This window comes from Danio rerio, chromosome 16, assembly GCF_049306965.1.
Source record: "Danio rerio strain Tuebingen ecotype United States chromosome 16, GRCz12tu, whole genome shotgun sequence".
In the NCBI taxonomy this organism is placed as follows: Eukaryota; Metazoa; Chordata; class Actinopteri; order Cypriniformes; family Danionidae; genus Danio; species Danio rerio.
The window spans coordinates 32,268,907-32,287,719 of record NC_133191.1 but is presented as its reverse complement, the minus strand read 5'-3'; the positions used below and the strand labels follow the sequence as shown (position 1 = coordinate 32,287,719).

At 34.3% G+C, this 18,813-nt stretch overlaps 1 protein-coding gene across 1 annotated transcript in view; it reads left to right on the top strand.

The window, feature by feature from the left end:
- Window positions 1-9,013: 9,013 nt before the first annotated feature.
- Window positions 9,014-18,813, top strand: part of mef2d (myocyte enhancer factor 2d) — a 71,551-nt gene continuing 61,751 nt past the window's right edge. Inside the window, 1 exon segment of the mRNA NM_131317.1 lies at window positions 9,014-9,407. Within this exon segment, the coding sequence (NP_571392.1) occupies window positions 9,354-9,407 (54 nt within the window). The 5' untranslated portion in view covers window positions 9,014-9,353.

Genomic DNA, 18,813 nt, shown 5'->3' with positions numbered 1-18,813 from the left:
TTGAGTGTCCAGAAATGTGCTATATAAATATAATTAAAGTGATGATTAATATTTAAAACAAGACTGGACATGACAGCAGCACGGTGACGGCATTAAATATGACCCGAGCAGAGACTTAAATGTAGTAATTTAACACACTTGTGCCCAATAATGGATTTTATTACCATATTAGTGATCCTCATCGCAAACGAATCATTCATTTTAACCAGATCTTACCTAACTTAACTAGTTCACCAAATTGAACTGAATCATTTGATACGAGTTGCATCTCCATTAAGCACTCATCCACAAACTACTTACTTTTTAACATGTCTGATAATACTGCATGTACGAGATTCAGCAGGTGAACCGAACACAAACAGTAGCCTGCTATGACTGAAGCAAACCTGAACTACTGCAGCATGGGTAAACCGAGGGCTGAAATGAAGAAATGTATGTTTATTTTATAACAGAAAGTCGTAATGGAATTTTAATAAGTGAACCATGCTTCAGTAGGGTTGCAAAATTTAATTGTAAGAAACTTTTTATATCATGGTGAATTTTTATTTATTTATTTATTTTTAATGACTGAAATTCTGCTTGCTGACTAATGTTACATATTTTTGGCATGTTGAATCTTAACATGTAAGAATTGTCACAAAAGATCTGGTTCACGTTAAAGATCCGAACTGCCCATCAATACTGTGTATCTAACCTCAAAAGCAGCCTTGCACACATGTTGTACTTAGGGCTGCTATTTTGTGGGCTGTTATATTTGAATTTGAGGATGGGTAAATGGTAGCGTTCATGTGTCCTCTAAATCAGTGGTTCTCAAAGTGGGGGTCGGGACCCCCTGGGGGGTCGCGGGACAATGACAAGGGGTCGCTTGGTGATATCCAAAACTCAAATAAATTTTATTAAACTGTTAGAATTACCATATTCTATTCATAACCGACAGAATATAGTTAATAGTTGCATTAAAGTAACAGCAACATAAAAATAACAATCAGTCATCAGCCTTTAATTTTAAATGCAAAATGTAATTAAATCCATAAATTACTTTAAAAAACATTATATGGCTAATAGACTATTGCATTTTTGTGTTGTCAATAAGCTCATGTTTATATTTGCCTATAGTTGTGTCTGCAACGTTTACATATTTACAGTACAACCACCTTGAAAAATGGGGGTCGCGAGCCACTGATATGATTATTTTTGGGGTCGCGGCCTGAAAAGTTTGGGAACCCCTGCTCTAAATACATGTTTCAAAAAAGTCTTTGGTTGAGTTTTTATTATACAATATTTATTCTGATGATTTTGAATCTTGCACTTAACAAATATCTTTACTTAACAAAAAACACTAAAGCTAATAGTGAAACTAATAAAATGCAACCAAAACTAAGCAATTTAAACATAAATTCAAAATACAAAAAATATAAAAAATAGCAAAACTCCCTCTAAAAACCAATTAAAACTAACTGAATTGAAAAAACAAAAAGTCAAAGCGAAATAAAAACTAAAACTAATGAAAAATCTAAAACTATTATAACCTTGGTCACTGGTAATATTCATTTATAAGGTAAGAGCTTAGGTTAAACAAAACCCAAGGTTCGTCCTCAAATCTTTTTAGAAACAAACTCAATAGATTCCTCAAATTTAGCCTCTTGTGTGTGATTTTTTTTTTCTCAGAAATCAAACTTGCAATTTTCACCTCCTGAATGATACACTACATCAAACTAAGAAAAGAAATAAAACAGCCCTTGCTGTGTCTGGACTGTTCTAGCACATTCCAGCGACCACAAAAAATGTGCTAAAAACCACACAGAATACTTATAACACCCTGACATTGTGGTGGCAAGTGAGCAAACACCGCTGTTTCTCCTAAGAAAATTTAAGAATCAAGTTTAGTCATCGCATAAAACCAGCACTGTCATTTGTTAAAAGAAATTTATTTTGATAATTTTAAAAACTTTTTTTATGTGATCTATTATTTATTGTTTACAAAATTGTTTTCTAGTTTTGTATTGTTAATAGACACGGTGGCTCAGTGGTTAGCACTGTCACCTTGGAGCAAGAAAGTTGCTGGTTTGTGTCGCCAGTTGGCATATCTGTGTGGAGATTGCGTGGGTTTTTTTCCTGGTACTTCGATTTTTCCCCACAATCCAAACACATGCGCTATAGGTAAATTGGGTAAACAAAATTGGCCTTCTTGTATGAGAGCATGTGAAAGTGTATGGGTGTTTCCCAGTACTGGGTTGCGGCTAGAAGGGCATCCGCTGTGTGAAATGTATGCCAGAATAGTTGGCAGTTCATTCCGCTGTATTGACTATGTTGCCCAAACTAAGGCTTGCAATCACCTTTGATTTAGCTCACCATCTGAGAAGACAGGAAGAATTATGAGGATGGTTTAGAGACTGTTATTTGTAATGTATTTTAAGCTAATCTATTTTTTTGTTTTGTTGTATTGCTAAGCTACAAAACACTAACTGAAATTTAACATTTCAATTAAATGTTGTAAATAAATCTGATTTCTTTTTTATATGTACATACTTTCACCTGACAGATCAGTGAGCAAATGAAGGGAAAGGCAGATTCTGCTTGACCAGTGTAGTCAGCATTGAATTCTACTGTGTCATAAATTGTTTGTGTTTTTATTAGATATTAGAGGAATTAGTTATAATTTAAAATTTAAACCTGGTTTAGTATAATATATATATATGTGTGTGTGTGTATACGTCTGTGTATGTATGTATGTATGTATGTGTATATATATATATATATATATATATCAAACCATATATATAAAATTTGCCATTAGTGATTTTCTAATTTATTCTGTAATATTTAAAATGAACTAGAAAACATTGCTTTAAATCATATATAGACTAATGCAGTATAACTTTTTACCATTTTATAATAAACTTATTAGAGTAAAACATAAACAAAAGTTCAGTGCTGAATACACTAGAAAGCATTGGGAGCAGAGAGAGGGAAAGGATCGGCATAGGACCTCGAGCCAGGAATCAAACTCGGGTCCCCGTGAGCACCTTGGTGCTATATGTCTCATGCCTTCAAACGCCACCGCACATTCACTGTGTGTCAGGATTGCCATCTGAGTCGCAAGTTATTTATTTAATGAAGAAAAGATTCTCGCAGCTTCTCCTACCACAGCAAATTCCGTTTTTACTGTTGATATTTGGCACCAGTTAATCAGGACGCAACGATTTTTTTCATTTAAACTCGGATGAAAACACTGCTTTATTTGCACGTCTTTTATGTGATAATCCAGTTTTGCGCATAAAGTTAATTAGCATTTCTGGATGGAAACATAGCTACAGTACTGTCAAAGGCATTTGCCCCAACCACCTCCCCATCATTCTCCCTTTCTTTTTAGATAATCTAAAACAATTGTCAGATTATTATGTTGCATAATATTTTTGCAGCATAAGTAGACTTTAGAGGGAAAAACAAAAATGTTGCTGTGGACTCCAAACACTCTAAAAACAGAAAGTTTATTTTATTGGCATTTCCAGTTTAGTAAAACTTTTAATAAAATCATATTTTTTAAGTTTTTTTTTTTTAACTATTCACTGAATTGTTCTTTTGATTTACTGCATAACCTCCCTCTTGAAATCTTTATTTAATAATAATAATAAAAAAATAACGCTATAAGGTTACCAACTGGTGCTTCATGAGCTCTCTGTGGTCAGAGACTCCGGCTGTGAGGAACCGCAGTCTGAGGACACTTTCCAGGTCCCTGGTGAAGTGACTGAGATCAGAGCTGGGAATTAGCCCCTCTCAACGCTCACAGGGTGAAAGGTCAAACTCTGACTCTCATTGCAGATAAAGAAGTCTTTTCATGTGCTGGCCCTGCAGACCAAAACACACACGGACTCAGAGTCGCTTTGAACTCAAGCCTGTGCTGCTGAGGAAACCTTTCCTGTCAACACATCCTCTCCATTTGGAGTCTGAAAACGCACATAAACCTGAACACGCACACACACCGTTCAGTGTTTTACTGCGAAAGAAGTGAAGAAGCTTGTGACGGGCACTGCTTTGTCATGCCCTGCAGCTTACACTGAGTGTAAAAGTTCGTGAGCTAGTGCGTTCTGACCTTTTCTGTCACTCTGGATGCTGGAACAAACAGAAAATATTGTGAATTTTTAGTCTTTTGTGCCTTTTTCACTTGGTTTCTTTTTATGCCTAAATAGGGGCCTAAATATGCCTAAATAGGGGTCCATATTTGCTTGACACTATCAAACCACCACTTACTCTAACTCTTAATTCTCTGAACACTTAACAGTTCCTTGGTATAATCAGCACATCTTGTTTGACTCTTCTTGTTGAATCGCTGAATGCATCTTCCTTTGTAAGTCGCTTTGGATTAAAAACTTTGCTAAATGTAAACGTATTTTCATCGTTGGACAAACTGGTCTAGCACAGTATTTATTTATTTTTAACCATGAAAATTATGTATTCACAGCTTGCACATACTATGCACAAGTGCTTTGAATTGTTTGTGAACTACTTGGATTGTGCACCAGTTATGTGGACATACAAGTAAATAAACTACAACCATTGTTTTCAGCAGTCAAAAGCCGTTCCCCGTATTTCATATAGAGTCGTATTTTGTAATTGTGCATATTTGAGATGTTCAGGCGTGTTTTAGATGATTTATGATTACCTGACTGGATGTCAGTCATTCCAGTGAAAACTATTACAGCAGTGCAACAGTTAGCAGTGTTTTTGGCTAAAAGTTATTCTGTACAATATTATAAACAACCTGCAGATTTTTACGTTTAATAAATAATTATGTTGATTTCCCCTGAAAAAAAAAACAAATACTTTGTTTCATATGCCTTTCTGTTAGAAATGCACTAAAATGATGTGCCAAAACTGTAAATTCTGTACACACTTAACTAAATGCCAAAAATTCTTTGTAATAATTATCTATTATTAAATTATATAAAGCATTTTTAAAATTTAACTAAATAACTGAAATTATAAAAATAAAAACACAAGCCAATTAAATAATAATTTAAATTTTTTTTTTATTGACAGTGAATTAGTTAAAATTTATTATGTTACCAGTGTTTCCATGACCACACATGCTTGCTGCTTGCAATAGCGATACTAAGTATATCAAATCATTCTTTTCTGTCAGTGTGATGTTTGAGCGTACCATGCTTTTCTGGTGAGCATGTGCGGGTTATAGATAGTTATACAACTACAAGAGTGCAATAAATGTATACAAAAAATATTGAGCTATTTTAAATGGCTAGTCAACAGAGTAGTCTACTTTTTTTTGTGCTTTGAATGGCTGGGCACAAGCCATTGAAATTTATGGGTTTCATAGAGTATTGTTTCTCACGTTTTCAAATGTGTAAAGTATTATGTAAAGTAATTTTGCGTGACTTTTTAAATTTTGAATTAAACTCAATAACTTAAATTATACTGATAAAAAAACACAAGCCAACTAAGCAACCACATCTTTTTAATTTTATTGACTGAATAATTTGAAAGATATCATTTTGCTAATGCTTCCTTGACCACACATACTTGCTGCTTGTAACGGCGATACAAAATATACCAAATAATGTTCTGTCAGTGTGGTATTTCAGCAAACTATGCTTTTCTGGTAAGCATGATAGATTCATAGATGATTATAAACCTACAAGAGTGCAATACATATATACCAAAATATTGAGCTAATTTAAATGGCTAGTGAACAGAGTACCTCTCTTGCACTTCGATTGAACAGGTGCAACACAAGCCAATAAAATGAATGGGTTTTATAGAGCGTTGTTTTTCGTGTGTGAAAGGCGCTCTACACTGCACAGTAATGATGACTGGAGTGAAATCTGCATACTTAATACTGGGACAGCAGTCTTTTTTTGGCTTATACTTTCAGGCATCTTTCTTTTTCCACTTTTAGCGGACAAATATTTGGTGCATTTTTAGTTGCTGTTTATTATTTTGTTCTGTTATATACCTGTACATTGATCTTTTTTATTCATTATTTTTAACAAATAATTTAAAAGCTTTGTTGACTGCCGCTTGCGGAGAAATTTAAGATTTGTACTAGGGATGAGCTAATAAAAAGATAGTATATCTATAACGATAATATCGGCAACAAAGTGTATGTCAATAACAATAAGCTCTGGACTTTTTAAATCTATATTGATCCAAGAGCCAATCACACTGCAGAAATGTGCATCAATGGGAATCTAAAAGTGTGTTGATAATTTTTGTCTACTCAAAGCTTATCGGCTGTAAATATGTTATGATACTCTTTCAAATCTGGAATCATTAACATTTTTTACTATCGAAATATATATTGTTATCGTTCCATATGGAAAATAATTATTAAGATTGCATTTTTGCCATATCGTCCAGCCCCAAGTTGTACACAAATCTCAGAAATTGTGAAAAGCTAATAGTGATTTTAATTTATCGGAATTTAACTTATTAAGATACATTCTTTTTTATCAGCTTAAAAATATTATTAGTTGTCAGTATTAGACAAAATTTACCTGTCAGAATTATAATTTTTTGTTCAGCTTTCTCAGGCTTTAAGGCTTGTAATAGTGAAATATGGTTTTCTGTGTGCTGCTCAAACTGAAAAAATGGCCCCTTGAGATCTGCTACGTTTGTGTTCTCACGGTGCCATCGGCCAATCAGAATTGTTATGATATAATTTTGACTTCTCAGATGGCTTGAACAAATGGTGACCCTTTGAAAATGTTTACTTTACTAAAAGTAATCTGATTGGAAAAAAACAAGGTGGAAACATTTTTCCACTTCCTTCTTCCCAAATATAAATATAGTATAAAAGTATAAAATATGTGCTTTCTCGAAGATCAGTTTCTTTTTTATTGCATGGAAAGTGGCTCTGAATTGACACCTTGTAATTTGCCTTGTTGAAATGCAGCTTGGCCTCATCAGATTATCTCTAGCATGTGCACTCTGACCTGATGAAGGGAAATGAGGAAGTTTGCAGGCTTTGCTGATCAGGGAGTCATCTTGTGTCAGCAGTCATATGGGGATGTGTGAGCGTGACTGTTTTCAGTCTGGATGTATATATAGAATTCTGTTTTAAGCCCCTGGTTGTTGTTTTTTTTAATCGCAGCCAGAGATAATAATAGCATGTTTTAAAATTATCCTGGCCCATATGACAATTGTTAGACTGCAGTAAATTCATTCATGCAGGCGTTCATTCACACACACACACACACACACACACACACACACACACACACACACACACACACAAGTAGTACACAAACGAATGCTGTCTCACTTCCAGGCATCTTTTCTCACTCTCCAATTCTTCTTTTTTTCCTGTTGTTATATTTAAAGTGAACATTTCTTCTCAAAAGCTTCAAACGTAGCTGAAATAGCCATGTTTATTAAACGGTTAAAAGGGGTACTTGAGTTGAGCTGGATGACACTCTCAAGCACTGAGACACTTGAGCAGGTGTTTCCCTGCAGGTGAAGATGCTTTAGCTCTGCAAGCAGCATCAGCGTCAGCGGTTTCTCAACCAGAGCACAGACTCTGTCAGGCTTATACGTGAGTGTCATGATATGTGCGGTTTAGGGGAAACCCAGATATGGCGGCGGCTCAAGGTTCATCAGGCAGCTCTTTTTAAGCTTTAAAGTTCCCAACCTGAAAACATGGCAATATCAGGGAATTTTTAAAGTGTCATTTCAAGGCATGGAAAAGTTATTGAAATTGAAGGTCTTAAAAGGTCATGGAGAATTAATTATTTCATAGTTTATTATTAAGTATTTGTTCAGCCGGAGAAGATTGTGTGTGTTCAGTGTCTATACAAGGGTTTAAAAATGTCATTTACTGATATTAAAAGAATGCTTGTTATGCAGAGTTTTTGTTAATAACAGACAATTGAATGATCACATGCAGACCACAGGGATATTTACAAGTCTTGCTCATTAATGTTTTACCTTAGAAATTATTATAATTAATAATATTTTGGCAATATTTTATTTGTTCTCATACACTCAAAAAATGTTTTGCTGCTTGTTTAATCTAGTTATTTAAAATGAATTGAAACAACACAATTCTTTAGTTTTTTGGAACAACCTGTTTTATGTTGAATCCACTTAAATGTGTTCAAATGAAGTTAACCTAATTGATTTAAATTGGGACAACATGAAGAAATACGAATCAGTCAGCAGAGTATGAGAGTTAAAATTCTGATAATAGATTATGAATTTTGGGTATTGATATAAATTGATCAGAAATATTGACAATGAAAAGATTATTTAAAGTAAGCGCTGTTGTTTTAAACACTTGAGTAATAATGCTGAAATTTAAGTTTTGCCATTACGGGATTAATTTTGCTAAAATGATTTACAAATATGTTACTTATGAAATTAAATTGATTTTTTTACAGTGCTCAGCATATATACGTACACCTCTCACAAATCTATCTTTTAAATTCATGAGTTTATTAGGAAGCTATAAAACATATGTGTGCATAATGCATATACATTAGATTAGTCAGTACTGAAGCCAAATCTGGAGCTTATCTAACAAAATAACTTACAATAACGGTTCAGAAACACCCAAATTTATATGTTGTAGAAAAGTATTAAATTCAAAATTAAGAATAGAGGAAAAGCAAGTGAATAAAAAAAGAAAAATTTTAGTTGAAATTTTATAGGTTGCAATTTTTTTTTCAATATTTTGCTTGAATTCAATTGTTTTATCTTTCAATTTCTAAATTTGTTTGGTGACTAAAATATTATTTTAATAAAAATATTTATTTGTTTTGTATAAATCTGTTTTGTTTAAATGCACCAAAATACATTGCCTATATTAACAAAAAAATTGATAAAATTTCATTTTCAAAATGAGGTATACTCAGTTATGCTGAGCACTTTATTTCTCTTCCGACCCCCTTCAAACTAAATTAAATATATTGATCAATTGACTCCTCAGTTTGGTTTTTAAGTCCTGTTTTTTTCTTCTTTCTTTCACAGAATTCATCACAAGACCCTCATCATCTCCATTACCAGATTTTTCCAGGGGGGGTTTGGATATCAGAACAGACACCTGTCGGATGACATGCACCCTGAGCAGACCATGATCTGAAGGCCCTACCAGGAGGCCACACACTTTCTTTCTTCCTTCCCTCCTTCCTTTTTTGTCAGTGGAGGAAGACGGGTGAGCCCAGCTGCCTCAGACAGGTGGCAGAAAGAGAGAGAGAGAGACTCTCTCACACACACTCATCTTCATACACCAAGACGAACAGCCACTGTTGTGCTCCTTTAACTGCCTGGAGAACATTTGACCTCTGACCTCACCACACCCCCAACCTTGCCCCTCCACCCCTGCACGGCCAATCGCAGCCATGGGGAGGAAAAAGATCCAGATTCAGCGAATCACAGACGAGCGTAACAGACAGGTGAGCTCATAGCCTGACTTTCTGCGCAATGACTACACATTGCAGAATTCATTTCAGTTTTCAGTGCTGTCAGAACTATTTATATTTTGATATTAAAATAAAAGAATAATAGTATAATAGCAGTGAATTCAGGCTCACCACAGTTCTACGTTTACCCATTTCTAATGTTAATTTGTCATTTTAATTAATGCTGTGGCAATATTTCCCTGAGGTACTAACAACGGTATCGAATATCATTATTTTTAAAAGTATCGTATCGAAGTCAAGTATTACGACAACACAAGTTTTGAATTCGATTTTTTAAAAACACTATTACTGTTATCTGTGAGTACCGCTGTCTTTTTTTATTATGTTCATTAAATTATGTCAGATATGTTACGTTTTTCTGATTTAAAAATATTAACCAAAAGATTTTTTTTTCTAATTTACATGTTAGTGTAATCTAATTTTCACTACAAGTGCACAAGTTCATTCATTCGGTTTAGTCCCTTTATTAATCTGGGGTGACCACAGCGGAATGCATCGCCAGCTTATCCAACATTTGTTTTATGCAGCGGATGCCCTTCCAGCCGCAATCTCGGGGAAACATCCACACATACCCACTCACACTCATACACAACGTACAATTTAGCCCACCCAATTCACCTATACCACATGTCTTTGGACTGCGGGAGAAACCGGAGCACCCGAAGAAAACCCACGTGAACACAGGGAGAACATGCAAACTCCTCACAGAAACTGTGTCGCCTGCACAAGTTCAACTGTGAACAATTAATTGCTGGCTGTAGTTCCCTTGATGGCCACCAGTGTCATGTAAAAATAATAACCATGATTTCATGCTTGCACCAGTTTCGCGTTCACCCATTTCAGCCTTAAAAAGTTTCATTTTACTTAATGCTGTTGCAATCTTTTCATGTGGTACCAAAAATGGTATTGAATTTCGATATTTTTGAAGGTATCATACTGAAGTGTGGTATTATCACAACAGTATTGAATTAGAATTTTTAAAAACACTATTACTGCTATCTATAAGTGCCACTGTCTTTTTCATTTTGTTCATTTTATTATGTTCGATATGTTAAGTTTTTATGATTTTAAAATATTAAGCAAAATTTTGTCAAATTTGCATGTTTGTGTTACCTAATTTTTCTCTAAAAGCGCACAAGTTCAACCGTGAACAATTATTTGGTGGCTGCACTTCACTTAATGGCCACTGGTAGGGCTGCACAATATATCGTTTCAGCATTGATAATGCAATGTGCGAATCAGGAATTTAAGTTCAGAGATTTTAAGTTCATTTAAGCCATTTGGACACAAGATTATGATGTTTTCTGCTTTAACGATTAGATTAGATTCAATTAATTGGGTTTATATGTTTATAAATAGAAGGAAAAAGTTTATAAATTATATAACATGGAAGAAAAATATATAATTATATACAATTGAAGTCAAAATTATTAGCCCCCCTGAATTATTAGCCACTCTGTTTATTTTTTTTTCTTTCAATTTCTATATTTTTTTCTTTATATTTTTTTGATATTTTTTCACCACATTTACAAACATTATAGTTTTAATAACTTATTTCTAATCACTGGTTTATTTTATCTTTACTATGATGACAATAAATTATACAACTAATACTAATACTACTAATAATACTATACTAGATATTTTTCAAGACACTTCTATACAGCTTAAAGTGACATTTAAAGGCTTAACTAAGTTAATAAGGTTAACTAGGCAGGTTAGGGTAATTAGGCAAATTATTATATAAAGATGGTTTGTTCTGTAGACTCTCAAAAAAATAATTTTGACCTTAAAATGTTTTTTTATCAATTAAAAACTGCTTTTATTATAGCCGGATTAAAACAATTAAAAAACATATTATCGGACATACTATGACAATGTACTTGCTCTGTTTTTATAAAAAGAAGACACTGTTATTTTTCATTATTAGATTTCTAAATCTCTGTACTGTTAGACTCCACCAAAAACCATAAAGTGTTGTTTATATAATTTTTATCTTTGTTCTATTGTTTTCATCTGTGCTTTAAATTATATTACTGTGTGTATTTTTGTAGAATTGTGTATATTTTATACAGATGCACTTCCCTACAAAATTATTAAAATCAATGTAAAATTGTGAGTTTTTTTTAAATAGTTATCTTTTGAAATTATATTAATATCACCATATTGCAGGAAAACAAAATATCGCAATGTCAGCTTTTTTCAATATCGTGCAGCCCTTGCTACTTGAAGTCTTAAAAATAATAGCAGTGAATTCCCAGTTCCACCCAATTTCAAAGATTTTCATTTTAATTAATGCTGTTGCAATATTTTCATGTGGTATCAAAAATGGTATCGAATATTGATATTTTTGATGGTATCATATCGAAGTTCAGTATTATGACACTAGTTTTGTATTTGCAGTTGGAAAAAGTCTATTTCAATAACTTTGTCTAAATCAATGCACCGAATATTCACAGGAGAGTCTCGAAAACATTATTGGCGTTTAACCTGAAATCCTTATTTCTTGTGTCTCTTGTGAGTTGCATCTGAAATGTAGATGTCTTACAAGGCAAACAGCATGAGGCAAAATTTAATCTTGCTCCTCTAGTGCATCACAGTCATTGCTGTTGATTTATAGTTATGTTAAAGCACTTTTTCCTGTCCCAATTTAATGAAAAGAGACGACTACAAGTTAACTACTCATAGGTTGTCATCCCTAAGGATGTAAACACTATTGCTTTCAAAACATTACTGTTTGTTTGTGCGCTTTTTCAATTTCTGTCAGAGGCAGCAGATTTTTAGTTTTCATTACCTTGCACTTACGCACTTGTCCCTTCAGTATTATTATTAGTTCTTGTCAAAAATGTTCAGTATGGTTGTATTCATATTTGTTAATAGCTGATTCTTTTTTAATTAATCAGCATCTGACAGTTTTTAATACTTAATTATAATTATGATTTTGCATACTTAATCTAAATGTAATTTTAAACAATTCAAAGATCAATTAACAAGCAGTACATGATAATAGGATGCATGAAATTGGAAAAAATTAAAATTGTGATATTTTATTTTTCTGCCTTACATATTGCGATATTGAGCATAATTTCACCAGTTGGCTTCTACTGTATAGCTCTATTTAGAAAGAATTTGTAAATTCTGTACACAAACTTAGGCCAGTACAAATTTGTAGGCCAGCACATCTGCATGAAATATAATAAACAAATCACAAGCATTGGTAAATACAGTAGTAAAGATACAAATAAAATAAATATTGCTTTTTTGTTAAATTTGAATGTACTAGTATTCAATTACATAAATTAAATTATCAAATGTAAAATAACCATGTATGGACTTTAATGATCTTTCTTTAAGTTACAAACATGATCAATCATTGATGCCTGAATGCTTAAAACTAGCTTGTAATGCTTATGCTCGATTCACACGGGGTTTCACAACGCTTGACAGAGGCGTGTCTGTAGTTGGGGCTGACGCAATCGTCATAGCAGCATCAGCCAATTAAAATAAGTGCACAATCCACTACTGTCTGAGTTGGTGTACTTGCATAAAGCAATCTGATTGGCTGGTGCATCCATTGACACTTAAAAGGTTGAGAAATTCCCAATGCTGCTGAATCACCTCTGATGGATCCACAATGCAGTTTGACAATGCCTGACATCACCCATTCAAGGTGAACGGGAAGCGTTGACGCTGACGCCCTGTGTAAATAGGCATGGGACGATAACCGGTTTCAAGGTTTACCGTGGTTTGGAAAAGTCAAGGTTTTAAAACCGCTAAAATTTTCTGCCATACGGATCCCACGGTCTAGCAAGTTTTTTATTTTATTTTTTTTAACAACTACTTCATTTAGTGTTTTAGCCTTGTTTACCGCACATCGTTAAGTGATGCGCAGACACAAATTTAGTTTTGTTTACTTATTATTTGTATTTATTTTTATGAATTAAACCTCGAATATAAAGTATTTTTGGAAACATAAAAGCATTTACACACACCGCGTAGCTGCCAGCTTCTTGGATCTGTGTTTTCTTTCTTCAGGCGGAAAAAAAATCCTTTTCTGTGATTGCTCATGTTTCGTGCTCTTGTTTTATTTTATTTTGATTTACAGCAAAATTAAAAATACTGTATTTTACTGGCACCAAGAAGATATTTCCCAGAATGCAACTTTAAATTACAGTGACATTCTGCATAACCGTTCTAAAGTAAAATGCTGTTCACTTTACAGTTAAATACAGTGTAATTTACAGAAATTGTTGACAGTGCATCTCAAGCAGAAAAGGAAATACACATCAAAAATTACTGGTAAGCCTACGCTTCAGCAAACATCTGAAAAACAAATCGCTTGTAAACCAACATCCAAGCATGCTATGAGATCATCAATGCAGTGGCTTAATTTATATCCAAAAAAGGAAAGATATCTAAAGATGCCTTTTCAGGTTGTAAAGAAATCTGTATTGTGGTGATTTATTTGAATTATTTAGCTTTTAACTTAGTTTAGTTTCAAAATATTTAAAATCTTTCTTAGAATAAAATATATTGTATTAAATGGGGAAATTTTTTTTTTTTTCCCCCAGACAATTTAAAGAACATATATTAGAGCAGTAATCACAATACCGTGAAACTGTAATATTTTTATGCAAGGTTATCTCTCTGTCAGAATCTTATTCTGGCCCATGTCTACGTATGAATGGGATGTTAAACTCACAGACCTTAGAAATAAATGCAAATAATCAAAGTGTAACAAAAAAAACTGTGGCTTCTGGTTAACTATAATCCTGACTCCACATTTTAGATTATGTGATTTTTATATTGCAAATAATCACATTGCGATATCGATGCTGAAGCGATATATTGTGCAGCCCTACTTGACAACGTTGAAACCGTCTGATTGTCTTTTTTTTTTTTTTGGTTACAAAAGATTTAATTATAGCCCAATAGCCCAGTAATATCATTTTTTTATCCAACATAACATTTATAAAAAACTGGCTGCAAAAAAAGTCACTATGGTACTTCGTTGGTAATGTCGGTAATGTCACTAGCCCCTTTCACACAGTGATACCGGTAGATATTAGGAAAATTTTTTGAACGACTTTACCGGTAAATTCCACAAAATGCCGTTCACACAGGCGAGGACGTTACGAGATTTTTCAGAAAAATACCATTCACACATCCATTCTAAAATACCGGTAAATTCTGACATCATTAACCAGAAATGACCTCTAAAGGGCTGCGTTTGTATTTGTAAACAGTTGACTACATCGATAAATGGATCGATGAATATTGTGAACATCTTATATGAAAACATGTGGAGGACCACTTTCGCATGTCGAGTTGTACATAATATGTGTGTGTTCTGACGCTCACCGGCTGCTTCAAGTGCACACGCGATGCGTCAAGCAACTGAAGGAAGCAGAGCTTGAAGGTAAACAACAGCTGAGCTTAAGCATCTAATTGATAATTATTTACACAGTTGACATTAAGAATAAGCATATAAACGTGATTTGACATCTAGCAGCTAAATGTGTCTGGAAAAATATTCAAAGGCTTTTATTTTCATAAACAGCACGGACGTGAATGCGTCTGAGTGTTCTGATTGGCTAAAGCAGACGTCTCACGTCAGCACGTTCTAGACGTGAACGTGCTCTTTTTGGCAATCTTCCTTCTGCGTTCACACAACACAGCAATTTCTTTTTCCGGAAAATTGCCGTAACGAATTTACCGGTATTTTCAAAAAGGGCCTGTTCACACATAAAGACCTTTATGTGAACTGGGTTTGTATGTGTGAAGTGGCCTAATGACAATGTATTTACATATAGTTCTACTTCTGCTGTCTCTGCTCCTTGTGTTCCTATAGATAAATCTGTCATAATAAAAAATATACTACAAACTTATTTAAATGGTTTGCTGTGTTGGGATGACTTAGAATTTCTCCTCCCCGGTGCATAATCTTGCCCTCCGTGTTCAAGATGGTCGTGAATGTGTGGCAAATGGTTTTGTGGTCACAGTTGTGCTGAGAGGTGGAGGGACTCTGACCGGAGCAGGTGTGCAAACTCAACCTTCTTGTGCTTCGCTGTGTCAGCGCTCTCTGTCTCCCTCAGGTGTGCCTGACTAATCACATTTTAACAAAGTTACCACAAAAAAAAAGAAGACTTGTAGTTTGTCTGACCCAGATTAGGCCTCATTTTTGTACTAAATATCACTTTTAATTGAGATTTCTTTCTGAAGATTATCTGGCTTTGCACATCTCACACCTAATGACCTTCCTGAGATGTAACACGCATTTGAGCAATTAAAGAATTAAAGAGTGTGAGAAGAGGACGTGAACTACTGTCTTTGCAGCATTGAAATCTGCCTTTTAATTACCAAACTCCATGGCTGAGGCGAGTCTATAGGAACAATGTAGAAGTTCAGAGGTTTCCAGAACTGACAGACGGCAGCAGGTGAGAGTGCGAGTTTGAGCCCGTGTGTGCAGTAAAGGTCAGTAGGTAAGCATTCGGCCTTGAGGTTAATTGGATCGAGAGAGGAGCGGAAAGAAGTCGGGTCGCTGCCTCTCAACATTCCTCACAATGATAAAGTTGTGTCCTCCTGTTGCCATTGGTTACCTGCGACTTTTCTATTTTCGACAGCAATTATGCTGCTGGTGTTTGTCCTGGTGCTGGTGGTGAAGAGAGAGAGAACATCAGCTCACTGATTGTTGAGGTGGAGAAGATTCTTTCACCTAATAGAAAGGGGCTTTTATATACTGAGGTGCAATCACTGTCTGCTAACGCTGTCAAGCTCTTAAGGTTTGAACAGAAAAAGTAACTTTTTGTTTTTGAGTTGACACTTTTGGTTGCAGAAAGTGGTAGAACTTTGCACATCAGGGTTTTTTTGAGAGAGAAGGATTGGCTGATCTCAAGTCAACTGCATAAAGTCTTATAGGACTAGTTGGCCAGAGATTTTTAAAAAGTTCTGTCTATTTATTCACCCTCATGTGGTTCAAACCTGGATGATTTTCTTTCGTTGAATGCAAAAGAGTGTTTTTCTAAGAGTTTGCTTGGTCTTTTCATTGCTTTCTGAGGTCTGGAGCTTAAAAGCTGTGAAAACCACACAAAAGCCCAATAGACGTACCATAACAGTGGTCAATATGAGTATTTGACTTTGTCTTTAGATGTTTTCCAGCCTCTTTTAAATAAGCATATTTACCCGAGAAGCAGAATTTTTAATATTTACCTCTTCATTTTTGAATGTCAACCTTTCTTCCTGTATGTTTAACAATATTTAAATGTGTGATGGTTGTTTTGTATTATTGAAAGTAAGATTTTTTGGGGGTCTAGAATCATTTCTAGTCAAATTAGACTGGTTTGTTTCTTGAGTTTAACTATCTGATTGACATCATTTGATTACTTCAATTTTCGAGTTTAAAAAGCTTATTGACTTATCGTATAGATTGACTCACTCATTCTGGTCATGCCATAAAATTAGTTCATTTTGGCAGAACGTTTTTAGTTGTTTATTTGAAGTATATGGGATTAATCTGTCCCCAGAGCCAAAATTGGGCATTATTGGAGACACCTCAGAAATAGGAAATAAATATAAATCACAGGCAGTATATTTGTGCTTTATATTAGGAAAAAAATAATTTAACAAAATTAGAAGTTATGTATTGCCAATGGAAGAAATGCTATATGTGATGCAAACAAATGTGATATGCGATTATTTTTTTTATAATCTGGAATCCAATTATGTTTTCTATCGATGATGCTGACTTGTAACTCATTATAGGTGAGATTGATTTGGCAAATGTCGAGTTTTGAAGCCTACACAATTCTCTATAAATTATTTCTTTTTTATATTTAATTAAATGCTTTTTCTCTTATGCTTTCTGGATGACATTGTATGATGTTGTGTCCTACTGTCAGCGTATTGTGAAATGACCTTTGTACTTTTTTCTGTCTGTTCATGTTATTGTTTATTTTCTTTTGCTAAAAACAATAAAAAGATATAAAAAAAACTAATTATAAGAGATTATTGACAGTGATTAACAACTTCAACATGCTTTTTACTCACATAAAAATGTTTGACCTCAACAGAAAAGCATCTTAGATAATTATATTCATTTATTATATAGATAATTATATCAATTAGTTTGCTTCTCGACTTTAACTCACTGAAAGACTCAATTATCGGTCAGTAACATTTTTACTTTCTAAGTATTTTTAATTTATTATACAGACCTCAGCAGAAGAATCTCACATAATCAGACTGATTCTTTTGTTTAAATTACTGACTTGGTGACTTTTATTTTACACTCCTGAATCATTTCTACACCTCTTTGACAGGAAAACTATCAAGTAGTCATTACGTATTTAGTCTTCCTGAGTTGCACGATTACTTGAATAGATTATTTGATTAAAAAAATGTACCTGCTGAAATGAATTGGAACCTATTCCAGACATAGCAGCTCATATCTTGTGAAGTGTGAAATGTTAGGAAAAAATATTTAATTGTAAATGTGATTTTTAGCGCTAAAACACTACTGCTGTACTATAAGTGCCAGATTCTGTTTCCATTTCGTACGTTGTTATATCAGACTTCATAATATTATGCAAAAACATTCATGTATGTTTGTTTCATTCATAGTGTTACGTCAGATTTTAATGATTTTATATATTTTGTTTACATGTGTGTGTGTGTGTGTGTGTGTGTGTGTGTGTGTGTGTGTGTGTGTGTGTCTGTCTGTGTGTGTCTGTCTGTGTGTGTTTGTGTAACATATTTTACATTGCATGCGCACAAGTTCAAGCATGAACAATTATTTACTGGCTGCAGTTCACTTGATGGCCTCTGGTGTCACCTCATTTATTCGTTTTCCTTCAGCTAAAGACTGATTTCTACTTCAGCGTCAAGCGCATGCTTATGCTCCGATGCAGCCTTCACGTGGTCGCATAGCCCTCACCGTGGGCGTCTCTAACACGCACCTCTCAAATATGTAACTGCATGTCATAATGACGCATAGCGTAAGCTCTGTGATTGGTCAGCTTGGTATCGCTGATGAGTTTGGACGTGACCAAGAGCCACGCGAACCCATCGGAGTGTCGAGTCGTGTAAAGAAGCTCCAGATGGAAAGTTTTGTTTTGTGTTTACCTTATTATTAAAGTTGTTAATCATAAGGTAATCCGCCGGTTCCAGCCTTAAAATGAGCAAGTTTGAGCCACTTGTACATTAAGGAATGTTCAGAAAAAACAAAACACCAGCAAAGAAACTCAAACATAAAAACCTCACTGCCAGCTAGCGTTTTAGAAGTGTTATTGCAGAGCAACACAAACAGCATGCAGACCTATAAACGCACGGCAACGTGCAAGGTGTGTGCTGTGGGTCACTGCAATCACTCGAATCACTCAAG